The sequence below is a fragment of the Ranitomeya variabilis genome, chromosome 7, assembly GCF_051348905.1.
Source record: "Ranitomeya variabilis isolate aRanVar5 chromosome 7, aRanVar5.hap1, whole genome shotgun sequence".
NCBI lineage: Eukaryota > Metazoa > Chordata > Amphibia > Anura > Dendrobatidae > Ranitomeya > Ranitomeya variabilis.
In genome coordinates this window covers 225,221,644-225,238,669 of record NC_135238.1, presented here as the reverse complement: position 1 = coordinate 225,238,669, position 17,026 = coordinate 225,221,644, and the positions used below count along the sequence as shown (strand labels likewise).

Below are 17,026 nucleotides of genomic sequence, written 5' to 3'. Positions count from 1 at the left end.
CCACCAATTTCATAATGGACATCTTTTGGTCCCCCATTCTGAGATAATGAAGAGTTGAATGGATCGGCAGTTTGCAGATATTCCATGTCTACGGCAGTGATAATGATGATCAAGTGCCCACAGTTCCCATAGACAATGAAGAGCGGCAAAGTGCTAGCCCAACCTGCTGCTCTATTCACCTTCTTCTGTCCCCTTGAACAAGGAAAAGACATAAGTCCTGAATTTGGATGATCAGTGGTAACCCTAGTGGTGAGATCCTCACTGATCTGACAATTATTACTTTTGTAGATTAGAATACCACTTTAAATCGGATAGACCATCAACTCATGAATGTGGATCAATACTTGCAACAATCAGCTGTGTTCATTCATGAATCTGAGAAGTAAAGGCATTATCTGGAACTTTTATTATTTTTGTGTATGGGGTTAAAAATTACAGTAACGACCTGCCTGTTCTGAACGGGGACAATCTCTGCTGACTCAGCCATTGATTCCCCTGATTCAATTCACCTCTCGTCAACTCATCGGCTTTTCCTCTTCTTGGCTGCTCTGTCGATGGGGCATTACAACAGACCTAATGCTGACTGACCTCTGGCTCCCCGCAGCTAGGCAGCAGGAAGTCGCCTGTCAAACAGGATGACAACGGCAGTGATGGAAGATAAAGGAAGAGAAGACGCAGCTCTGTCAACATGAGTCTTTAACCACTCTTAGCTGGCAGAGATCGGTGCCAGTCAGAACAGGCAGGTAGGTAGTAACTACCTGTCTGTTTGTTCTTAGCCCCATAGCAAAAATAAGTCCTAGATAATCCCTTTAAAAGTATAACTATAGTTTCAGGACAACTTGCAGAAGAATGTCTGTATCTGCCTCTAGTTCCTCTTTCCTCCTACCCTCTGCATAGAATTTTATAAGCACCAACTGCATTCTTTTATCTCAGTTATGGGAAATATAGATATTATTCATGAATTGTGACTGAAAAATCCTGTGAGGGATTTGAACATGTCACTCGAGCACCCGCAAATACTTGGTGCATACCCAAGCACTTTCGGCAAACTCGAGTAACGACTACATGCGCTCATCACTAGATATTACTTTTTCACGCACCTAAATATCCGCTGATGTTTTTCAGGTCTTTTCCATGTTTTCCACAAATAAGACTGCCATGTAAGCAATGCAGCAAGTTCCCTTTAAATGAATGGCAACTATATATTACCGGGTCCTCCATAGCGAGAGACACTTTTGGTTCGCTATTTTCCCTACTTTCTCTCTCGAATGCAGGACGCCGGCTGCTCCATAATGAGAGACACTTTTGGTTCGCTACTTTCCCTACCTTCCCTCTCGAATCAAGGACGCCAGGTCCTCCATAACGAGAGACACTTTTGGTTCGATAGTTTTCCTACTTTCCCTCTCGAATGCAGGATGCCAGCACCTCCATAACAAGAGACACTTTTGGTTCGCTACTTTCCCTACTTTCCCTCTTGAATGTAGGACACCGAGTCATCCATAGTGATAGATACTTTTGGTTCGCTACTTTCCCTACTTTCCCTCTCGAATGTAGGACTCCGGGTCCTCCATAGTGATAGATACTTTTGGTTCACTACTTTCCCTACTTTCCCTCTCAAATGTAGGACACCGGGTCCTCCATAGTGAGAGATACTTTTGGTTCTCTGTTTTCCCTACTTTCTCTCTCGAATGTAGGACACCCGGGCCTTCATAGTGATAGATACTTTTGGTTTGCTACTTTCCCTACTTTCCCTCTCAAATGCAGGACGCCGGGTCCTCCATAATGAGAGACACTTTTGGTTCACTACTTTTCCTACTTTCCCTCTCGAATGCAGGATGCCGGCTCCTCCATAACAAGAGACACTTTTGGTTCGCTACTTTCCCTACTTTCCCTCTTGAATGTAGGACACCGAGTCCTCCATAGTGATAGATACTTTTGGTTCGCTACTTTCCCTACTTTCCCTCACAAATGTAGGACACCGGGTCCTCCATAGTGATAGATACTTTTGGTTTGCTACTTTCCCTACTTTCCCTCACAAATGTAGGACACCGAGTCCTCCATAGTGATAGATACTTTTGGTTCGCTACTTTCCCTACTTTCCCTCACAAATGTAGGACACCGGGTCCTCCATAGTGATAGATACTTTTGGTTCGCTACTTTCCCTACTTTCCCTCTTGAATGTAGGACACCGAGTCCTCCATAGTGATAGATACTTTTGGTTCGCTACTTTCCGTACTTTCCCTCACAAATGTAGGACACCGGGTCCTCCATAGCGAGAGATACTTTTGGTTTGCTACTTTCCCTACTTTCCCTCTCGAATGTAGGACACCGAGTCCTCCATAGTGATAGATACTTTTGGTTCTCTACTTTTCTAATTTCCCTCTCGTATGTAGAACACCGAGTCCTCCATAGTGATAGATACTTTTGGTTAGCTACTTTTCTACTTTCCCTCTCGAATGTAGGACACCGGGTCCTCCATAGTGAGAGATACTTTTGTTTAGCTACTTTCCCTACTTTCCTTCTTGAATTCAAGCCCCCCTCCCCTCTTTATAATGTCCACTTGTCTATTGTGGCAACTGTTTTCAATATGAATAAATTGATGGATTGTTTTGCTCTTTATATTCTGTGATTTGGCTAAACAACCATCAGGAATATCAGGGATCTGGATCCACTCATCCCTGGTAGCCTTAGGGCAAATAAATTTACTCATTTGTAGTCACTGGAGATCATGTAATGCTTCCTGCAGCTTCATTGTTAGAAATGTTGTCTGTAAGATATATTTTCAAAATAATCTTTTGGATTTACTACCTCGTTTTTACACATGACAAGAAAATAACTGCTATTCATTACTGATATATGAATCGGAACAGTAATATGAGATTTAGACAGGAAACTAATTTTACACATGTAGGCAAAATATTAAAGCATTGTCTGATCTACATTTCTAGATTCCTACAGTTTACTGTCGTCATATTATCAATGTGTCATTTTACTGGATACATTGTATTATTCTGCATCCATACACTGCTCTTTAAAGAAAGATGATGCGTCACACTGTACAATGCTGTATCTTTAAAGAATTCGACTTTTTACAAGTATGCCTGCCAGCTGACGGCAGGTCACTTTTCGCAGTAGACTGACGGGAGCGACGCTGGAAAAGGATGAAGGCACTGGAAGGGAAAAATGGGGGCAAGAGGCTTATATTAAAAGCACCACTCCATCGCCGGAAATAAATGCTGAAGTGGTGCTTTAAGGATACATTTTCCATATCGTCATCTTTCGTTATCAGTGTTGTTAGATACAGTAAGTAACTAAACAATAAAATATGTTTTTTCTAAGATATAATGCCTGCTTTGACATTTTTATGTAGATTTTATAAGAAAAATGATTAAACTACAATACAAAAAAATTCAATCGGCATTCTCGATGTGCACGGTATCTATATTTACGCCCACAGCACACACAGGACGCAAATGTCTACTTTGTATCTGAGACATGCTTTGACTCCAACCTTCACACAGCAGATTTCACTTGATTAATAGTCCAAAACTTTCATTTATGGGAACTCCAGAGCCTTGTTTTTCCTTTTATTGTTCCCCTGATAGAAGTTCCCTTTTGCAACACCTCCCATAAGGCTTAATTAAGTTGTGGATCTTACAGGATGGCGCACGAAATCAGTTACTCTTGTGTAATTCCTGCAGCTACCATATGTCTGATAATATCAATTCCAGCATAGGTCAAGGTCAAACATTATGACAGTTCTATCTAATGCTTACACATACTGGAAGGCTCAGAAATGCTTTTGTACAGGACCCTATTTCATCTTCTGTTGTCTTAGATGGGGGAAAACATAGCTCTGTAATTGAAAACTTGGCCATTGGCGAAATGCTAGTCGAACTCTTTTTTACAGATTTGCTCATATCTAGCTGCATTCTATATAAAACAGATTGTACTACACTGTATATATCATGGGTGGCAGCTGTGTGATATAGAGGTGGAATAGGTATACACATGCCCAGCAACTTCCTTGCAATGCATGTCAACCACTGTTTTACCACATTTTTATTTAACTATTTTTATTACTGTAGGCTTAAATTTTTATGATGATGTATTTCTTAGTATCATTATGCAGATTATAGCTTTCTCCAAATCATTTACATAAAAAGTTAAATAATACAACACTGGCAGTCACCACTAGAGGGGGCTGAGGACTTTATAAAGTTCTGTTTTTTATGAATCTATGCATTACACGTTCCCCTTCCTATGCCCAACTTTCAACCATAATTGTGTCGCTCCATGTTCAGGCAGAAGACTTATTGCTCTGTATTACAGAAACTTTTGTTTTAATAATATAAAAATATATTCATATGTTTGAGATAACAGGACATCACAAGGTGACCATAAATGTTATTTTTTTCGAAAGCAAAAAGTTGAAGAAATTGAACCAATCCTTTTACACAAAACCAGCAGAATAGCATGGTCTTGCTCCCCTCATCCCCAACGGGAAGTGAAAACTGCTCCTGGAGCACATCTCATTCCCATGCTCTGTAACTTGCCAATCACTTACTTTGAGTGGACTATTCAACAGCATTCTGCCAGCATTATAGGTTCTATGCGCAAAAAGTAGTGGGGTATCTTATTATTTTATTGGTGTTTTGGGAAAAAAATTGATTCCAATTTGCGAACACCATTGCCCCATTGATTTGATTGTTATTATGACATATTACATATAGAAAATTTATTGTCTGGGCACTATAAATGAACTACTTTTTTTTGCCTACAGTCAGACATCACCGAACAAAATCTCACTTTAAACTAAGCAGTGACTTAAGCCACATTGCCATGCCTGTATGACTAAAAGCCAGAGGCTGCCGGGAGACACAAAGTTAATTTCCCGGAAGTAATAGTTTCAGTCTCGTGGCTGGGCTGCTTTAGAACATTATTGACCAGCAGATTATCACCATAGCATATGGCGACATGACCGGTTCCCTTTAAACTTAAAGTCTCATCTTTGTTATGCCTGTACTTAGTGTGACAGACAGGAGAGCAGAAGAAGAAAGACCAAGACCCATCTACCACTTCTTGTAGAGAGATAGAGACCCACCTCCACTTCCTGTAGAAAGATAAAATTGGCCTCCACATCCTGTGAAGAAACAAAGTCCCTCCACCACATTGTGTAAAGAGACAAAGACAAGCCTCTACTTTTTGTAGTAAAACAAAGGTCCACTCCAGTTCTTGTAGATAGAAAAAAACCTGCACCCACTTCCTGTAGAGAAACAAAGAACCATCCCACTTCCTATAGACATACAAAGGTCTGCCCCCATTTCTGGTGTAGACATAAAGACCCTTCTCCATTCCCTTGAGAAAGACAAAGACCTGTCAAACTTCCTGAATAAAACAAATAACCACTACACTTCCTGTAGAGAAACAAAACTCCACCTCTACTTCCTGTAGAAAGACAAAGACATGCACCCATTTCCTGTAAAGCCAAAACCCACCCATTTCCTGTAGAGAGACAAAGACGCAAACCCATTTCCTGTAGAGAGACAAAGACCCGACCCATTTCCTTTAGAGAGACAAAGACCCAACTCCATTTCCTGCAGAGAGACAAAGACCCAAACCCATTTCCTTTAGAGAGGCAAAAACCCAAACCCATTTCCTGTAGAGAGAGAAAGACCCAACCCCATTTCTTGTAGAGAGACAAAGACCCAAACCCATTTCATGTAGAGAGACAAAGACCCAACCCATTTCCTGTAGAGAGACAAAGACCTGACCCATTTCCTGTAGAGAGACAAAGACCCGACCCATTTCCTGCAGAGAGACAAGGACCCAACCCCATTTCCTGTAGAGACAAAGACCCGACCCCATTTCCTGTAGAGAGACAAAGACCCGACCCATTTTCTGCAAAGAGACAAAGACCCAACCCCATTTCCTGCAGAGAGACAAAGACCCTACCCATTTCCTTTAGAGAGACAAAGACCCAACCCCATTTCCTGCAGAGAGACAAAGACCCAAACCCATTTCCTTTAGAGAGAAAAAGACCCAAACCCATTTCCTGTAGAGAGACAAAGACCCGACCCCATTTCCTGTAGAGAGACAAAGACCCGACCCCATTTCCTGTAGAGAGACAAAGACCCGACCCCATTTCCTGTAAAGAGACTAAGACCCGACCTCACTTCCTGTAATCAGTTTCTGTTTCTCTACCACTAGATACAGATTACTCTTGAGAACAGGCCGTAGATGGTAACCTTCCTAGAATAGAGACACATATTTGACAGCAGTGCAGAATCATTTTTTGGGGGGAAAGAAATAAAAATTTGTAAATAAAAATATTTGCGGATTGTCTATTTATCATGTTATCTACCAAATGACATGAAACTATCTAAAGGTCTTGGAGCCATTTAAGTTTAGGTCACCGGAAATTCAGTATAAATCTATGACCACAACAGTCTCAGAGAAGGGAATCCATACTTGTAACACAGCAGCAAAATGCCCGATGAAGAGACCTGAGTAGCCTTGAAAACTTGCCACTATTTTTCAAATTGGCGATTAAAAGGAATCAACTCTCAATTTTTAATAATTAGCAAATATCTTTTTAAGTATTGTTACGGTCGCTGAGCAGGTTTTCTAGGTGGGAACAAAACACTATTACTATATCCAAAATTTCATTAAATCTGCCAATAACAATTTAATTAGCGCTAATTTGTATTAATATTACCTGAATGAGTGTTTGTCTAAAATATGCAAACATGTTGAGCAATTAGCAGACCCCGTGTAATTTGCAGACAGTACAATAAAGGCTTAAGTGTTACACAACATGTTCCTTTGTTACATTTGGAAGTGATCCTGCTGCTGAAATCTTTGGAAGCGTTTAGACTAAGTACAGTAATTCAGAGCGCTCGGCTCTTGCAGGCAGATGGTCTATTTAAGGTCAGATATATCAAAAATGGTAATTTGTAGAGCAAACGACCTATGCATTGTGTGAAAGGAGCTGCTAGCAAATTATAAGTTGTTAGTGTATCAGTTTTAATTGTGGAAGTCTGTCTTTTGGTGATACAACGTTCACTTTCTGCAAATGAGTTCAGGGTATTGCATCTAGCCAAGAGAAAAAGAGAAGAACCTCAATGGGGGCATTTAATAAAAGACATAGAATAAAGCGATGTGCTTAAACTATAGGCGATGGAACAATTACACGCAATATTCAATTAAAAGGTCGGGATATTTAAGATTTTAAAGACCTTTTATTGCTCCCCAGATTTTCATTCTGCTTTCATAAGAAATTGGAAAGTTTGTTTTAAGAATTCTCTATTAACTCCAGCTTATTGTTTCCATGTTATATGAAGCTCTATATATTCCTACAAAAATAATAATACACCTCCAGGAAATAAAAATAATATTTATTTTATTAATACATTTTAAAAATGTATATCATGATATCATACATATTAAAAAATATCAGGTGGAATACAAAACATAAATGCGGACTAGGAGAATCAGATTCTGAGCACAAGTATCTATGTCAATTATAATTATTAATGAGTACAAAAAAGGGGTTAATGTGCAACATCTAAGGATGCATACAAAATACACCTTGACAAACGCGCGTCGGATGTGTGGTTATCATTATGGTTTTTTAGTAACCATGCTCCATACATTATACTTGTGATCATGTATTTATCATTGTTGTTACACGTATAGGGCTATATTATATATAGGTTCGCTGTTATATGAAGCTCGTGAAGTTAGAACAATTAACTCCTTTACGACCTATGACACATATATACGTCATAGTTCGCCTCCCCCTCTTTGGTGCAGGCTGATCTGATTTTGACAAACTTTGGATTTTTTTTACCACTTAAATAAAAAAGAACCTATACATGTTTGGTATCTACAAACTCATCGTAACCTGGAGAATCATAATGGCAGGTTAGTTTTAGCATTTAGTGAACATGCTAAAAAAAATATTTGTGGAATTGCACTTTTTTTGCAATTTCACAGCACTTGGAATTTATTCCCGTTTTCCAGTACAGTATATAGTAAAATCAATGGAGCTATTCAAAAGTACAACTCGTCTCGCAAAATACAAACCCTCACATGGCCATATTGACGGAAAAATTAAAAAAATTATGGAAAAACCCAAGGTGGTGAAGGGGTTAAAGACTTTTTTTTTTTCAATACCAATTTGATTTGTGTCTGATATCTGCCACTTCCACCAATCAGTCGTTAAAATGGCCAGTGGTCACCGGAAGTCCATAATGTTCAGAGCTGGAGTATCAGAGCATCACAAACTGTGCAGTGGTCAGTCTGGGTACTGCAGCCCTAGTCCCATTCACTTCAATAGAAGATGAGCTGCAGTGTCAGAGAATGGCCACTATACAGTATATGGTGCCGTTATGTTCCAGATCCTTCCACTGTGTACTTCCGGTAATCACAGGACATGGTTATCCTGTGGATCTACCCCACGGGCTCCCCAAAGGTCACCAATGTTTAACTCTTTGAGATGCACTTTAAAAAAAAATCTCTCGGTGCTCCCTTATAACTTAAAATTGAATGGTAGTGTTAAATGTTTTTTTTATTTATAGCAAAATCCACATACTTACCTAGGTATATGGGCATTATATTTAGACGTCCAATATTTTGGTCCTTCTCTATAAGTGTCAATGGAGTTCTGTTCTATATGTGCGGCTCCCATACTGGCTGACTTGAACCATCAATATATTAGAAATACGAATGTTTATGTGAAAGGTAACCATTAAATATTTGGCTGACTGTTGCTTCCCCCTGCAATTCCAACGGTTTGCATGTGGAGCCGAGATCGGGTGACCACCTGATTTCTCAGGGAGCTGAAGTTTAGAAGATATTATCTTGGATGAGACAACTCCTTTACTGCAGTGCTTAAGAAATGATCAAAATAATCACAAGGATTACATACTATCTGTGTACAGAGGCAGGGAGGCAGTACTGTCTGTGCCTAATGCAGATAACCTACAGGGAGCGAAAGAAAAGTAGTACTATCTGTGCCGACAGTATGTACAGGGAATACAGGGGGGCAGTTCTACCAGTGCCAACATAACGTTCAGAGGGAAAGACAAGCAGTACTATCTGTGCCTATAGTACAGTGTTTTCAAGTGATACAGGTTGCGAGTACTACCTGTGCCTACAATATTTACAGGGTGAAATACAAAACTAATACTTTCCATGCTTGTGGTATTTACGGGGAAACACAGAGGGCAGAACTACCTGTGCCTTCATAATCTACAGAAAGATAAAAATAAGCAGTGCTCTCTGCACCTACAGTACAGCGTTTACAAATAATACAGATGAAAAGCACTACGTATACCTTTATTATTTATTGGGAGAGATACATATACAGTACTTTCTGTGCCTGCAGTGTTTATGAGACAGACAGGGAGCCATACTACCTGTGCCTATATTATTTACAAAGCGTTAGAGAAGCAGTACTATCTAAACTACAATGTTTACAGGTAATCAAGGTAAAATTACTACATGTGGCAACATTATGTATGAGAAAGACAAGGAAGCAGTACTATCTGTGCCTATATTATTTACAGAGGGATAGAGAAGCAGTACTGTGAATTACTAAATTACAATGTTTACAGGTGATACAGGTATAATTACTACATGTGCCAATGTTATATATGAGAAAGACAAGGAAGCAGTACTATCTGTGCCTATATTATTTACAGAGGGATAGAGAAGCAGTACTGTGAATTACTAAATTACAATGTTTACAGGTGATACAGGTATAATTACTACATGTGCCAATGTTATGTATGAGAAAGACAAGGAAGCAGTACTATCTGTGCCTATATTATTTAAAGAGGGATAGAGAAGCAGTACTGTGAATGACTAAATTACAATGTTTACAGGTAATCAAGGTAAAATTACTATATGTGGCAACATTATGTATGAGAAAGACAAGGAAGCAGTACTATCTGTGCCTATATTATTTAAAGAGGGATAGAGAAGCAGTACTGTGAATGACTAAATTACAATGTTTACAGGTGATACAGGTATAATTACTACATGTGCCAATGTTATGTATGAGAAAGACAAGGAAGCAGTACTATCTGTGCCTATATTATTTACAGAGGGATAGAGAAGCAGTACTGTGAATTACTAAATTACAATGTTTACAGGTGATATAGGTATAATTACTACATGTGTCAATGTTATGTATGAGAAAGACAAGGAAGCAGTACTATCTGTGCCTATAGTACAGTGTTTTCAAGTGATACAGGTTGCGAGTACTACCTGTGCCTACAATATTTACAGGGTGAAATACAAAACTAATACTTTCCATGCTTGTGGTATTTACGGGGAAACACAGAGGGCAGAACTACCTGTGCCTTCATAATCTACAGAAAGATAAAAATAAGCAGTGCTCTCTGCACCTACAGTACAGCGTTTACAAATAATACAGATGAAAAGCACTACGTATACCTTTATTATTTATTGGGAGAGATACATATACAGTACTTTCTGTGCCTGCAGTGTTTATGAGACAGACAGGGAGCCATACTACCTGTGCCTATATTATTTACAAAGCGTTAGAGAAGCAGTACTATCTAAACTACAATGTTTACAGGTAATCAAGGTAAAATTACTACATGTGGCAACATTATGTATGAGAAAGACAAGGAAGCAGTACTATCTGTGCCTATATTATTTACAGAGGGATAGAGAAGCAGTACTGTGAATTACTAAATTACAATGTTTACAGGTGATACAGGTATAATTACTACATGTGCCAATGTTATGTATGAGAAAGACAAGGAAGCAGTACTATCTGTGCCTATATTATTTACAGAGGGATAGAGAAGCAGTACTGTGAATTACTAAATTACAATGTTTACAGGTGATACAGGTATAATTACTACATGTGCCAATGTTATGTATGAGAAAGACAAGGAAGCAGTACTATCTGTGCCTATATTATTTAAAGAGGGATAGAGAAGCAGTACTGTGAATGACTAAATTACAATGTTTACAGGTAATCAAGGTAAAATTACTATATGTGGCAACATTATGTATGAGAAAGACAAGGAAGCAGTACTATCTGTGCCTATATTATTTACAGAGGGATAGAGAAGCAGTACTGTGAATTACTAAATTACAATGTTTACAGGTGATACAGGTATAATTACTACATGTGCCAATGTTATGTATGAGAAAGACAAGGAAGCAGTACTATCTGTGCCTATATTATTTACAGAGGGATAGAGAAGCAGTACTGTGAATTACTAAATTACAATGTTTACAGGTGATATAGGTATAATTACTACATGTGTCAATGTTATGTATGAGAAAGACAAGGAAGCAGTACTATCTGTGCCTATATTATTTACAGAGGGATAGAGAAGCAGTACTGTGAATTACTAAATTACAATGTTTACAGGTAATCAAGGTAAAATTACTACATGTGGCAACATTGTGTATGAGAAAGACAAGGAAGCAGTACTATCTGTGCCTATATTATTTACAGAAGGATAGAGAAGCAGTACTGTGAATGACTAAATTACAATGTTTACAGGTAATCAAGGTAAAATTACTACATGTGGCAACATTATGTATGAGAAAGACAAGGAAGCAGTACTATCTGTGCCTATATTATTTACAGAGGGATAAAGAAGCAGTACTGTGAATTACTAAATTACAATGTTTACAGGTGATACAGGTATAATTACTACATGTGCCAATGTTATGTATGAAAAAGACAAGGAAGCAGTACTATCTGTGCCTATATTATTTACAAAGCGTTAGAGAAGCAGTACTATCTATGCCTAAACTACTATGTTTACATTGTATAATTTCTACATGTGTCAACATAATGTATGAGAAAGGCAAGGAAGCAGTACTATCTGTGCCTATATTATTTATGGAGCATTAGAGGAGCAGTACTGTGTATGACTAAATTTCAATGTTCACAGGTGATACAGGTAAAATTACTAAACGTGCAAACGTTATGTATGAGAAAAACAAGGAAGCAGTACTATCTGTGCCTACATTATTTTCAGAGGGTGAGAGAAGCAGTACTATCTATGCCTAAACTACTATGTTTATATTGTATAATTACTACGTGTGTCAACATTATGTATGAGAAAGGCAAAGAAGCAGTACTATCTGTGCCTAGATTACTTTTAGAGGGTTAGAGAGGCAGTACTGTGTATGACTAAATTACAATGTTTACAGGTGATGCAGGTAAAATTACTACATGTGCAAACGTTATATTTTAAAAAGACAAGGAATCAGTACTATCTGTGCAAAGAAAGAAGGAAGTGGTATTATCAGCGTGTTCATCATTTGCAGAAATAGTCCAGGAGCACAATTATACCTGCCTATATCATTTATACCGAGCAATAGGAAACTAAAATGTTCCTTCTCCATTTACTCTGAAAGAAGGTGAAGTGGAACTAGCTGTGCCTACATCATTTAAAGAGAAAATAAAACATTTTTTTTATTATTATTTGTGACTTAATCATTTAGAGAGAACAGTAGCAGACATTTACTGTGTGAGAGAGAGGAAGACAATACTGTCTGTGCCTCCATGAGTATGCAGGAAGAAATATGAACAGCTCCCTCTAGCAGGATGACTATGTTACTACATACAAAGGTTGGCAATTTTGCTGCCTCTTTAACTATTGATTTGTCACAACTACCAATCATTATATGTAGAGAACCTTATCACAAATCACATAAGGTACAAAGCTCTTTCTGTACTCTCTGAGTGAGATGCTATTGCCATCTATCATCTGTCTATCTATATATATATATATATTATCTAGTATCTATCTATCTATCTATCATTATCTATCTATCATCTATTATCTATTTATCTATCATCTATTATCTATCCATCATCTATCTATCTATCTATCTATCTATCTATCTATTATCTATCTATCATTATCTATGTATCTATGTATCTATTATCTATCTATCATATATCGATCCATCATTATTTATCTATTATCTATCTATCTATCTATCTATCTATCTATCTATCATCTATCTATCTATTATCTATCTATCTATCTATCTATCCACTATCTATCTATCTATCTATCTATCTATCTATCTATTATCTATCTATCTATTATCTATCTATCTATTCTATCTTATTATCTATCTATAATATCCATCTATCTATTATCTATCTATCTATCTATCTATCTATCTATCTATTTATCTATTATCTATCTATCTATCTATCTATCTATCTATCTATCTATCTATTATCTATCTATCTATTATCTATCTATCTATTCTATCTTATTATCTAGCTATAATATCTATCTATCTATCTATCTATCTATCTATCTATCTATCTATTATCTATCTATAATATCCATCTATATATCTATTATCTACCTACTATCTATAATATCTATCTATCTATCTATCTATCTATCTATTATCTATCTATAATATCCATCTATATATCTATTATCTACCTACTATCTATCTGCCTGTCTCATGTCTTCCCACCTATCTCAGCAGTAATTCACACACAGTTTGGAATCATTGTATATAAGACCCCCCATAAACAGCAGGTTTCGTCTTTTTAATCTGTCTTTTCACAGTAGACCTTTCCATCTTTCCTATTCAATGATCCTTATTATGCACTTAGGATATAATTTACCATAAGAAGTAAATATTTTACATGAGGGTGATCAGTACAGTAGGACGCGCTCTCTGCAGGGACATTGAGGATGGCGCCTTCCTCATTTCATGCACTAATTAACATTACTACCGTCTTGGCGTGGCTTTTATTGCCTCTTTAATAATATTTGCTCTGCCAGCCAGCGAAAACTACAACCCAGCAAGGAGCAGACAGGGTTAAATTGCATCCTGTCATCAAGACTTTCTATCTCTTCCCTCTCATCTATTCATACAGTATAAAAACTGCTGTCATGAGATAAGCTCCCCCTGGTGGTGGGAATCAGAACGGCAACTGCACTCAAACCAGTACATGAGCAATTCACTAGAATATGCAATTAGACAGGTGCTGGAAAAACATCATTAATTATCTTTGATAACATGTAACCAAAATCTAAAAATAGAATTTGATGCTGGATATCGATATATATATCTATAGGTTCTTAGAAAATTAAGAAAATAATTTATAAAATATAATCATGAATGCCATTATTTATATCATGTAATCAATAAGAAATCTTAGACTGGGAAAATGAAAGGAAATGAGAAAAAGAAGTGCTAGATTGTACTATTGCCCCATTATATATATAGATAGATAGATAGATAGATAGATAGATAGATAGATAGATAGATAGATGTTTTCCTTGTTTATTCTTATATAGATAGACAGATAAATATATATATATATATATATATATATATATATATATATATATACATATATATATATATATATATATATATATATATATATATATATATATATATATATATATATATGATTATATATCATGAATCTATAATAGTAAAATAGAGTTTCTGGATCATCACATTGACACTTATTATTACCATTATACATAGCATTAATAAACGAGATAGGAAAAAAAAAATCAGTACATGATCCATGGAATTTTTGTTGTTGCTTTTGAGGCATTAAATATCATTTTAATACTACACAAAACAATGTTTTTCCTTTAAAAAATGGAAAATTATGTTCCAATTTATTACATTCAAGTATCATTATTGGACCTATATTATATATATTTTGAAAAAAAAGACTGGTCATGACTGCAGGGAGAAGATCCAGGCTGGAACATAGGGTCATTCATCCCCAATGTGGAGGTATTGAGATGTCTGGGTCTTTTGAATACATTTCCATTGACATTCTGTTCACAAACTCATTGCAATGCAAAGATCACAACCCCTGAAAGAAAACGCCAAGTCTGAAGAGCAAATTTTTCAAAGTGCCATATGACTCCTAAGGACTCATTAATCTTAGGCCAAACGCCCCTTCCCCGGCTGTAGATGTAAAATAGACTCGTTCTGGAGTTATGGAGACGAAGCCCACCTGCGCTCCTCCGCCGCCCCCCAGAATACGGTGCGCCCACCATCCTCCTTAATCAGCTAATAAATGACTGGCAAAAGTTTCTGCAAACAGGCGGAAATTCATAACGGACGATGCCTTCTTCTCCGGGGTGATAATTATGGACTTTAGGATTTGGCCAACTTTAACGAACAAGAAGATATGAACTCATTTTTGGCCAAATGGTGGAAGGGAAAGGAACCTAGAAGCTCCTCAGGAAGACATTTGTATAAATCACCTTGGAAACCCATCTTCTTTCTTGGACCCTTAGTGACACAAATATAATGATGTCTCCACTAAAAGCCAAATACCATCTGGTGCAGGGTGACGAGAACTCATCATGGAGAACGGTCAGCCTCAATGAGGAGGACACTTGGTAACAAAGAGGCCATGAATCTCCCCATCTCTGACACCACATCTGCCTCTGATACATTGGAATCTGCTCGCCATGTGCCATGTTTGCACCCAAACTGCATTTATAGCTTGTGCATGATACATAGTGTTCCATATCTTTACACCTGCAATGTTTAGTCATTTCATCTGATCAGTTCTGCTTACTGCAGGGAGTCATAAACCCCAATGTATGAGACCCAGATATCTACCTTCACATCCTAAATCGTATGCTCTACCATAAGGTGAAGCATATGTCATTAATGAGCACATTAGACATGCATGCATTCCTCCTTTAAGACTCATTTCTGCACATCAGACCCAGCGCTAACCAGAAGAACTTACTCCAGGCAGCACTGACAGCCAGAGACAAGTCCCTGACTGCTGTCCTCTATGTCCCAGTATATATGAAGGGTAACACAACCCCAAACTTCCTACAGTGATTAGAGGACTCCAGCTGTCTGCGGCCGGAATGTTGACAGGTATCGATTCCATTGGTTTTCCTAGGAGATCTAGAACTCACCTCCTCCAAAATAATAAAAAAATCCCTGTCCTTTAATCCCACACAATTACTGGCAAGAATAGAAGAAGTTTATTTCCTACTGTTATTTCGCTTCCATTCCTTGCACTGACCATTGCTACCATCTACATGTGAAGCCTATGATAGCAGAGATGCAGGCAGATCCATAGGAACCAGCAGGTGACTGCACAATGATGCCAGATTATGGGGTATGTGATTGTTTCCCCCAAACCCCTGAATGCACATCCATGTCATCCATGCAGCCCCCTGAGTACACAGAGCCCCCTGATTCTGCACATACTGTACTTTCCCATGGCAGCTCAGTGCCTGGCCAGCAGCACAGACAATGTAGCACCAGCAGCAGCACATCCACAAGCTGCAGAGATCAGTCCTGACAAGGAGCTCCAGGGAGAACTTCATAAGTTGGTGTGAAGAAATGAAGGTTCCTTACCTGCTCCAGCTCCCAGGGTCAGCACCTTGGCCAGAGGTAATAATAATCCTGATAGAGTCAGTAAGGCGAGGAGGATGGGAGACATGGCAGAGGGTGAAGCCAGCAGCAGCAGCAATGTACAATAGTCAGTGCTCAGTGCTCAGTGCTCCAGCCTGCCTTCCTCTGCTTCCAGCAGGACTGGAGGTGAGGAGGATGTGTGTGAGCTGCTTGTGTGTCTTCTCAATGCAGAGTACGCCTTACATCACAGGAGAGGGGCAGAGAGAGATGCCAGCAGAGCAGGATCCACTGATTGATCACAGAGATCTACCAGAGACTTCCCCTGCCCTCCATACACAGCACATCTATTACTAAGGAAGGGCAATTAACACAACAGGAGCAGATACATCCCCAGACTGATACATCCCCAGACTGATACATCCCCAGAATGATACATCACCAGACTGATACATCCCCAGAATGATACATCCCCAGACTGATACATCCCCAGAATGATACATCCCCAGAATGATACATCCCCAGACTGATACATCCCCAGACTGATAGAACCCTAATCTGATACATCCCCAGACTGATACATCACCAGAATGATAGAACCCTAATCTGATACATCCCCAGACTGATA

General features: G+C 38.2%; 1 protein-coding gene and 1 long non-coding RNA gene across 6 annotated transcripts in view; one reads left to right on the top strand and one right to left on the bottom strand.

Moving 5' to 3' along the window:
* LRP1B (LDL receptor related protein 1B) overlaps positions 1-16,894 on the bottom strand; it is a 1,636,337-nt gene extending 1,619,443 nt beyond the window's left edge. For all 5 annotated transcript variants that reach the window (XM_077273024.1, XM_077273022.1, XM_077273019.1 and 2 more), the window contains exon 1: positions 16,405-16,894. In XM_077273024.1, coding sequence (XP_077129139.1) covers positions 16,405-16,489 — 85 coding nt within the window. In that variant the 5' untranslated portion in view covers positions 16,490-16,894. The remainder of the gene's footprint in view (positions 1-16,404) is intronic.
* Positions 16,331-17,026, top strand: part of LOC143784589 (uncharacterized) — a 34,475-nt gene continuing 33,779 nt past the window's right edge. Inside the window, exon 1 of the long non-coding RNA XR_013217834.1 lies at positions 16,331-16,440. This is a non-coding gene — a long non-coding RNA (uncharacterized LOC143784589). The remainder of the gene's footprint in view (positions 16,441-17,026) is intronic.